Source organism: Pteropus vampyrus, unplaced genomic scaffold (assembly GCF_000151845.1).
Source record: "Pteropus vampyrus isolate Shadow unplaced genomic scaffold, Pvam_2.0 Scaffold22, whole genome shotgun sequence".
Classification (NCBI taxonomy): Eukaryota; Metazoa; Chordata; class Mammalia; order Chiroptera; family Pteropodidae; genus Pteropus; species Pteropus vampyrus.
In genome coordinates, this window is record NW_011888803.1 from 7236679 (window position 1) to 7247156 (window position 10478).

The 10478-nt window shown below is 35.2% G+C and overlaps 1 protein-coding gene across 1 annotated transcript in view; it reads left to right on the plus strand.

Annotated features, from left to right (window-relative positions):
* Window positions 1-6833, plus strand: part of DNASE2B (deoxyribonuclease 2 beta) — a 13659-nt gene extending 6826 nt beyond the window's left edge. Inside the window, 5 exon segments of the mRNA XM_011355565.1 lie at window positions 1093-1121; window positions 2160-2241; window positions 4475-4636; window positions 5945-6142; window positions 6493-6833. Coding sequence (XP_011353867.1) covers window positions 1093-1121; window positions 2160-2241; window positions 4475-4636; window positions 5945-6142; window positions 6493-6833 — 812 coding nt within the window.
* The last annotated feature ends 3645 nt before the right edge of the window (window positions 6834-10478 follow it).

Sequence of the window (10478 nt, forward strand, 5' to 3'; positions counted from 1 at the left end):
CCTTCTCCATCTCAGAGACTGGGTGGGGGCAGGGGAGTGGGGAGCAACATTGTAAAGCCTCTGTCAATTACCTTACTCGGGGCAGATGGTTCTTAGTTTTGCAGAATATAATATGATAATAATGATCTTTGGAGGCTCAAAAGTAGCCCTGGAGCCTACAAGGACAAGAGAGCTAAACTGCTCTGCAATATAAAAAAGAAGTAGATGGGAGGTAGGAATTAAAGAGTATAATAAACATTGAGGAAAATAAGGGGCAGGTCAGCATAGTAATGTAAAACTGTTCAATGTTCAGAACTTCAGTTAAACCTGTTAACACACAATGCCTTGAATGATTCTATGAAGAAAATGACAGTAAAAGGCTAATTTCCATGTTTGATTGGTATGGACCCAAAAGAAGAGCAACAATAGTGAGTGATATCCAGGTGAGACTGGGTGCTTTTTGGAAACTAGAACCATGTGCCAGAGTGACCTTTAGAACATAAATCCCCACCTCCTGACCTGGAACTGAACTTCTAACAGAGTAAAATGCAAGATCAGACCAACCGGTTTTAAATCTCAAATGTCAAGGTGACCTAGGCCAATAACTGGGTTACCTTTTAAATTGTTTTTCTTCTTTTGCCTTTGTATCTAAGAACCTTCCAAACACCTTCATAATAACACTTATCAAACTATGCTGCAATTGTTTGTACATGCCTGTGTATACTCTCTGCTAGACTGGGAGCAGCGACCACAGATACCCCTCCTGTTCAACAACAGTAGTCAAAATAATACCTAACATATATGTTAAAGGAATAAAGCTGTGCAAAGGCACACACTTACATCTGTCCATTCTTAAATCCATGATCTTTCTTCCTATATCAGAGAGCCTCTCTCCCCACTAGGGCTACAACCCATATAACCTTAGCTGGCTGTTCCACACCTGGTTGGAATAATGAACTCCATCTGTTTTAAGAAAGAGTTCCTCATTGAATCTTTCCAGAGCCCCTCCACATTGCACTCCAAAGGCACACAATGGCCTCATTGCCACATTTGCTTCAGGCTTATAGAATAACTAACTGTCAGAGTTCTCCAGAGGAGGATATGCATGCCAATGTAGCTATGGTCAATTATGGAAAATGAGGGTAAGAAAACAGCTTAATTTCCTAGATATTCCTAAACACAGTAGCCAAGAATGCTAGACAGATTATGTTGTACATTTTTTACAGATGTTTTTAGATTACATCAAATAATTAAGCAACTATAATAGATTCATTTATTGACTTTTTTTCCAAGAGAAAAGCAAGGGCCTTTTTTAAGGACGTGAGCTGCCCTTTCTTGTTTTTAATTATGTCATTGTCATTGAGATTTTTTAATATTGACATTATTGGCTTCAATAAAAGTCCCTGCATCATGACACAAATGAAATGAAACTGCACAAAACAAATATAAGCACTTTCCAAAACATGACAAAGAGATACTATCAAAATAATAGCTTCCTTTTGACTCAGAGATTTGGCCAACTGTTTGGAGAATTGACTAGTATTTTGTCATATGAGAGGAAATTCAGTATCACATATTCAATTTCACCACTTTTCCTAAGCAGGGAAACACCAAGTTAGAAAGGTGAAGTGACACAAAAAGAGATTGAAGAAAAATCCTCCCTTATCCCTGAGCTAGGAGAAACAGAGAATGAAGAATCTGATTAAACACAAAGCTATGACCAAGCTGTGAAGCACAAAGTAGGCAGAGGAAATCAGATCCTGACAACCAGTTCTGCATTGCACCTATAATATCAATGGAAAAAAACCCAGATGTAATCCTTGGCTGGTTGTTCCTTCTTCATTTCCTGAACAAATATTTAAGTATTTCTTTATTATACACTAGCTGCCAAATCAGAAACATGGGTTCAAAACAACAAAGAGAAATAGGAATATTGCCCACATCGGCAGGGCTTCTGTCACACAAGACAGATCCATGCATGGCTGAGAATAGACTTCCTGTCCCTTGTCTTGCATGTCACAGAATTCACATTGATGGAGAAGTTGCCTCTTAGGGAAAAGAATGACTTTTCATGTATATGAATGAAAGCTCTGTATTGCAGGTTAGGTAGCTGGTAGAAATATTGTGAGCATTTGTGAGTGGAAGATTTACATCTTTATAACACTAATATGTTCCTGCAGAATAATGACACTGCCTACCTAATATACAATGATGGAGTCCCTAAATCTGTGAATTACAGCAGAAAGTATGGACACACCAAAGGTATGACAAAAGCTTTTAGTGTTTCTTTCCTACTGGATATCAACATTTTCTTAAATATTCCATCTTGAATGTTCTTATATTCTACACTAAAAAGATACCTTTTCGTTTTAATGATTTATTTTGAGTTATCAAAACACATGATTTCTACACAAGTTATAATTTGACTTAGCAATCTGCTTTTCACAAATCTCCTTTTCTTAACATATTTTTAAATAATGCTTTATAACAGAAATCCATGTACTGACTACTGGAAATACCAGTTACACACACAAACACACACACACACACACACACACACACACACACATTTTAGTCAGGTTTATTGAGGTATAATTTACACAGAGTAAAATTAACTCTTTGTACTGTAATAAACATTTTTGAAAATTTATTTTCAAATAATTTTTATATTATAGCAATTTTATTACATATTTTGTTACATATTATTATAAACTATGTATGCATGTATATGAATTTTAGAAAAATTAAAAATGCAATGAACAAAAATAAATCTGTACTCTTAAAAACATTAAATGATCACATTTAATCCTTTCTACTTTTTTATAATACATATTTTAAAATATTTTTATAAAACCTTCATTATGACTTTTTCAACCTTTTTTCAACTTGGTATATTATGAATAACTTTTCATGGCAACAAGTGTTGAGAAGGTTCCAAACCCAAATGTCTTCAGGAACAGGCAAGTGATGTCAGCAAGCGAAGTGGGCTAAACTAGCAGATAATTGGAAAAGTGGAGAGCACATGCTTAGTCTAAAGGAACAGTTACTACTCAGCGTGCCTTATAGGAATGCAGTTTTTCAGAGGAAAATTAGTACTTGTGGGAAATCTCCCCCACTTTTAAATGTTGGCAATGAATTCAACATTTTAAAACATAATATGTATTTGTAGGTTAGATATGTCCTGTATGCTACCAGTTTGCAACCTCTGATAAAGAATGAAATTTGTAATGGCGGTTAAAATTCGTGAACATTGAAAGCTTTTGATTTAGCCAAGTTTCCCTCCTGATGGTCCTATTTGCATGGAACCCAATAATTTTTATAATATGCCATGTCTCCAACTTCTTCTTCAACAACCTCTCACCACAATTCCATCCTGCTAGTTGTTACAAGGGTTTGGGAAAAAGACTGGAAAGGGAGTTGGGCCCGATGTCAAGTGGGGGAGTTCACTTTGCCAACAGGTGCCCTGACATCCTGTGGCATTTATACCAGGAGGTTAGGATTACAGCCAAATAGTACACTCATCTGGGCAGAAAAGAACCCCTGAAAGTCATCCAGCTCAGTTAGGCAATGGAACTTTGAACATTTCCTACCCACACACAGATATTGATTTATATGCACTGAGAGAGCAATCGAGTACCTTCTTAAAATGTGTTTTTGAAAAAGAAATAACTAGCAGGCATTTAGTGTCCACTTAACCAAAAGGCAAACATGAATGTTTATGTTGCATAGTCATATGCAAATGGAAAAGTCTAGGTAGTATACCAAAACTACTCTGAAGTTTTATAAACAGAGTAGTTTATAAACAGAAATAGTCATAGATGCCTGCTGGGCAGGGCTTTTTTTGCCAGGTCACAAAATGATGAAAATCTTTGTTTATTTTCTCTTCTGGCTTTCATGTTATTTTTTGCTCTAGAGATTTTTACTAAACACAATTAACTGGGATGGTTTAGCATGGCTTCTCTTTTGTTTCTTTGCCTCTTTTTTCCGGACTTGGGGAATTAGGTGACTCTTCTGCAAACAACTGAGCATCCGTTTCTTACAACAAATTACTGCAAGTACATTTCTTCGTTTGATATTTTCTCTTTCAACTTTGTTTTTTTACTGGCTTTTGAAACTAGCTTAGCTGTTTAGCAGTGAAGAGGAATCTGAAGCTTACCAGATGACTGTATAGTTTAACAAGGTCAAATTCCAACTTAGCAAATTTGCATTCTGCCAAAACAAATTTTCCTTATGGTTTCGATGAAATTTCTCTTAACCTATCACAGAGTGACTGCCTTGGATCCTCTTTTGTGGTGGGTTATTATCCATAATGGGACAATGTAATCTGTGCCTGAATTGGTTTTGACATCTTTGAAAAAATAAGCATGATTCTTGTGACTATCAGCCTAATAAAATATTAGCCTGAAGTAGAAATGAACTTAAATGTTGCAACTTTGAATCCTATTTAAAAGGAATTTTGTTTTTCCAATTTACATATATTAACTATCTTTGGTAGGAATATTGCTGTGGAACAAAGTCCAGGGGTTCTGGCTGATACATTCTATTCCCCAGTTTCCTCCAATTCCTGAAGAAGGCTATGATTATCCACCCACAGGGAGACGAAATGGACAAACTGGCATCTGCGTAACTTTCAAGTACAACCAGTACGAAGCAATAGGTAACTTTAAAGCGTGTTTAAGGGAGATAGCAATGTTTAAGAAGGGATTTGGGATATATTAATAAATTTATCACTTGATTTATTTCTCTAGTCATTGACACTCTAATACTTACATTCTAATATTGGCTTTGCCATGATTAGGCCTTGAGCAGGCTCACTTACTGGTCCTTCAAAGAATTCTAAGCATTTGATTGGGGTAGTAGTTTAAAATGTCTGCAGAGGCCAGGCAGGTAACAGAAATGAGTAAAACAAGTAGATGTTGCATGGCAATCAGGACAGTGACAAACTGGAATGCTGACTCTTCCTTAGTTTCCCATAAAAACTTCAGCTCCATCATATTGTAGCTCTGCGACAATGTAGACCTAATGGTTAGTAACCAGAAATCTAGGTGTTGTGTGTGTGTGTGTGTGTGTGTGTGTGTGTGTGTGTGTGAGAGAGAGAGAGAGAGAGAGAGAGAGAAAGAGAGAGAAATCTTCTGCTTTTTAAAAATGGTCTCATTTTATTTTTTTGAAAAATTGTGTAAATCTCATGTTGCCTGTAGGCTGCCAGCCTGACCTCTCTGAGCCCCCAGATGATCTTCCTTTAAGATCTCAAGCTCAAATGACTAAAATATTTGACTTTGGAAAACTACGATGAGGGAGGAAGAGAATAAGAACCACTGTTTACCAATCATTTTTTACTGAGGTGGTTGCTAATCATTGGCAAAGAGTGACTTGCATCTAGATATAAGAGGTTTAGAAATGTTTTTCATACAATTTTCATCTTATGGCAAGGATTTGTGAGCCAAGTCAAGCCCCAAGCTGACTAATGTAGTTCATGTAATGATAGACAGCTGACTAGCATCGAGATTAGGTGTGTATGCTGATGAGATGATCATTCTTGGAGGTAGATGATTGGTACATGGGAGTGCTCTACTTTTGTATATGTACATATAAGAGAAAATAACTTATGGTCTCCAAGGCCAGACTACCTGGGTTTGTAGTTACAAGCTTTACACCTTTCAGCATGACATGAATTCTCTGTTAATTCACCTATAAAATGAAGATAATGATAAAAGAACTTACCTAATAATAAAGTTGCTATGAGGATTAACTAGTAAGTCTATGTAAAACTCATAGAACAATACCTAGAAAGTAGGAAATGCTCAGTAAGGATCAATTGTTTTAACTAAAAGTTATTTGCAGGCTATTGGCTTAAAAAAGAGAATAGTTTTATTTTGTTTTTTTAATTCACAAAAGATCTATAATATCAACAAGATTTCCACTTATATTTTAATTCTCAATTTTTCTTTATTGTTTCTTGTTTCAGATTCTCAACTCTTGGTCTGCAACCCAAAGATTTATAGCTGTTCCATCCCGTCTACCTTTCACCAGGAGCTTGTTCACGTGCCCAAGCTCTGTTCCAGCTCCAACTCATCAGAGATCCCTAGCCGGCACCTCGTCACACTTCAGTCAGCCCAGGGACAAAACTTCTTCCATTTTGCAAAATCTGATTCTTTTCTTGATGGTATGAAAGACCATCATCAAACAATATGCTATGTAACTCTGTTGTTGGACTCACTTTGGATTGTGTAGAAACAATATTCTGACTTTTCAGGAGAAAAAAGTAGAAAAGAAAGGAAGAAAAAGAACATTTTCAGACACTAATATCATCATAGTAATAATAATAACTTTTATTTGCATATTACTTTAGCATTTATAAAATATTCTGTCATTCACTATCTCAATTATGTTATTATTGTGCTAGTGACATCGACATATCAGGGGTGAATGATGATTTCCATTCTTGAATATATTTTCAGAGACTTATCTAAGTATAAACACTAATCCCATTATCTTTCTTCTTATAAACTCTAGACATTTTTGCAGCCTGGATGGCTCAACGACTGAAGACGCACTTGCTAGCAGAAACCTGGCAGCGAAAGAGACAAGAGCTTCCTTCAAACTGCTCCCTTCCTTACCATGTCTACAATGTCAAAGCAATTAAAATATCTGAACATTCTTATTTCAGTTCTTATCAGGATCATGCCAAATGGTGTATTTCACAAAAGGGCACGAAAAATCGCTGGACATGTATTGGAGACCTAAATCGGAGCCCATACCAAGCTTTCAGAAGTGGAGGATTCATTTGTACCCAGAATCAGCATATTTACCAAGCGTTTCAAAGATTAGTTTTGTATTATGAGAACTGTAACTAAACTTGGTGAAAAGACACATGTACTATCATTTTGAACATTGACATTGGGTCTTCTTCCATTAGATCTTTCTTTATATGTTAAAAGCCTGTGAATGTACTTATAGTCCACATATCATCGAGTAAAACACTTTTCTCCCATGTTTACCATTTTATCTTCCCATTAGTAGCAATGGGTCTACTTTGCATTTATATTCCCTAAACATAAACTATTATATATAACTAAAATAGAATGTAAGGAATAAAAAGAAAAATACTTGCTCCAGATTAGTCTACTTGATCGTTCATAGATTGACTGGTCATCTCAAAGATTAAATTTCATCTCCTTCACAAAAACTTCCCTAACTCTTCTCTCTCACCCTCTTTTGAAGGAAAAAAAAAAACAAACCTCTCTCTTTGTACTTCATACTATTTAGTCATATTCCTCTTAAAGTTCTTTCTCACTGGCTTATAGTTAAGTAATGTCATTCTTATAGCTGCTACTTATTAACTGTATGAACTTAGGCCATTCACTTGAACTCTCTGAGCCTTGGTTTTCTTATCCATGAAATGGAGATAATATCTGGGTATGTTTGAGCACCTAGCACAGAATCTGACACAGAGTTGATGCTTAAAAAAACTAGTGGAATTTGAATCTGAATGCCCCCACCCAGCAAGAAAAGACAAAAGAAAGTTTAGAAATGAGTAATAGGTTTCAAAAAACTTTTTAAGTCAAATCAGGAGAAAGAAATAAAATAGCATCTAAGTGCAACCCATCAATTTATGGGAAATAAAAAAATGTAACATAAAGAAACCAGAATCAAATCTAATAATCTTAATTCCAATATGTTTCATTTTCTGGAATTCTTATCATTAAACATAACTATTACATAAATGAATAATAATAAATTTGTATTAAGTACTAATTGCTTAATAAAGATATGATTCCCCATTTCAAGAAGCTTACAATTTAGCAAAAATAATCACAATAATTAGAACTAGTACTTACTGAGTGTTTACTATATAGTAAACATTCAACTTACATTTTATTTAATCTTCGTAACAGTATTATGAGTTAGGATCTGTTATTATCCATGTTTTATTAACAAGGAAACTGAGGCCTACAGAGTTTCAGACAGTTGCCCAGTATCATAGAGGTTTATCTGACCTCTAAGGCTATGTTCTTAACTTCTATTCAAAGAGACAATAAAAGAAAATGATGCAATCTAGGATAATATATATCTTGATATCTCAATACCAACTAATACTCATGGGACCCAATGGCACTGGTTTAATGACAAGCAGAGAAAAGGCTAAGTTTATCTTCCTGTCAGAAGCAAGAACAAATGCTGGGTATATTGAACGCTAACTTCCATGCTTGAAAATATGAAGAGGCTTGAAAAATATGTTTTTACTTCTAAAGAACACATGAGCATTAATAATTCCAATATAAAATAGAATTAAAAGAGAGAAATTAAAAAGTATAAGAGTCTTACTTTAAAGTTGAAGAGATTCAAAACTTGATCCAAGAGTATAGAGAGAAATAAATGAAAAGGTAATAGAGAAAGTAAAAGTGAAAGAATTCATTCTATTGGACTAAAAATTCACAATAGTTAGGAACCACCTCTCTCAAAAGGCAAATCCATACCTTCTAGAAAAGTGTTTTCACTCCAACCTTGACAGAACAGCCTAAAAGAGAAAAGAATCAAAACCAGAATTCATAGAATAAAGAGTATAGAAACGTGACAGAGAAGAAAAAGAAGATGCTAGCCCAGTGAAGATGCACATTACGGATGTAGTTCCTGCTGAAGGGGGTAATTAGAAGTGCCTAGGACCTACTTTGAGAAGGGAAATAATACTGGAAAAAATTGAACAGTTCTGATAGTTCAAGGATACCAAACACTGACCCGAGAGGGGTGTTGAAAGTTCCCTGTGAGGTGACCACGTTGAACCAAAGAGAGCTAGTACTGCTGTCTTGTTCAATCATACACCCAGGAGCATCCAGTGGTATTGATCCCTATAGAATGACTGGGATATATCTTTAGGGAAATCACATCATTGGAAGGAAACTGAAACATTTGAGAATATAACAGCAGTTTTTGTTGATTTTCTTTGGGTGAAAAGCAAGGATATGGGAGAAATCACTGAATGAAATTTAAGTTCTCAACCATGGTTTTAAATAAGTACTGGAATGAAAGACATCTAAGATGGGGGTGTTATCTTACAAAGGAGAATAAGGTGTGTTGGACTGGAAACTACTTAAAGTAATTATGGAGAAAAGAAATTAAAAACAGAAATAAACATAAAGAATGGATGGTAGTTCTAACATGGAAATTCCAAATCACATCTGCTGTGTCCTCACACCCTTCTTACAAATGCTATTTTAATCAGTTGGTATAAAATGCCCCTTTCCTCTCCAGCTCCAGATAACTGGGCCAAGAATAGACTTGTGACACCAGAGAAAATAAGCCACAAGCCAAGCCACAGCAATCTTATTTGGGAGACTGTTTAAAGCAGAGGTACCAAGGCTGAATTTTGAGGTTGGGGGCCGGAAATGCTCATTGGAGATAACATCAACATTTTCTGCCTTGTGCACGGTGAAGCAGAGAATGCCGGGCTACTGAAACTGAAGAATGGTACAAACGTACCACAAAATCAAGGAGCACTAAGAGAGTGATATCAATTCCTAACTGTTCCGATGTCAACTGAGTTCCTTGTGGAGCCCAGCTATTCTGCTTGGTCACATATTCTATGATATACCCCTATAGTCTTTCATTAAATGCCCCATTGATAGCTTAAGTTGTTAAGCAAAAGATTCATGTCTAAATCATGTAGAAACAAGAACAACAGTGTGAGTGTGATGCAAATCATTTTAACAGGAATAATAATTGAGGAATAGGTCATAAATAATTCCACAGCTTCACAATCTCAAGTGTTTTATGTACCAATATAAAATATAGCTTATAAGAGAAATAAACTTGAGATTGTAGAATGGCATAATAAATATGCTTCATAGGAAGCAGTAGAAAGGATTTGGTAGAATGGAATACGAAAGTAATGATAGAGGCTAAAATATTCAGACATTTAAATTCAAATATTCACACATTTACTAAGGATTTCATTCAACTAAAAAAATTGTTTTTAAATTTTTTTTTAATTTTTCAATTACCGTTAACACATAATATTATATTTAGTTCAGGCTTAAGAACAGTGATTAGACATTTATATAACTTGCAAAATGATCACCACAATAAATCTAATACCCCTCTCACACCATACATTATTACAATATTATTGACTACATTTCTTACACTATATATACCCATGACTATATTTTTTACTCTTTTAAAATTAAGTTTATTGAGGTAACATTGGTTAATACAATTATATAATTTTCAGATGTACACTATAATTTGACGTCTGTATATTCTATTGTGTGTTTACCACCCCAAGTCCAGTTTCCTTCAGATACCATATATTTGATCCCCCTTTGTCCATTTCACCCTCCCCCTATCCCCCTATATTTAGCCACCTTTATCCCTTCTACTTCCCCCGTCTTCTCCCACTCCCTACCCTCTGGTAACCACTAGTCTATAGTCCACATTTCATGAGTCTCTGTTTCTTTGTCCTGTTCATTTTTTGCTTTTAGGTTTATATCCCACATATAAGT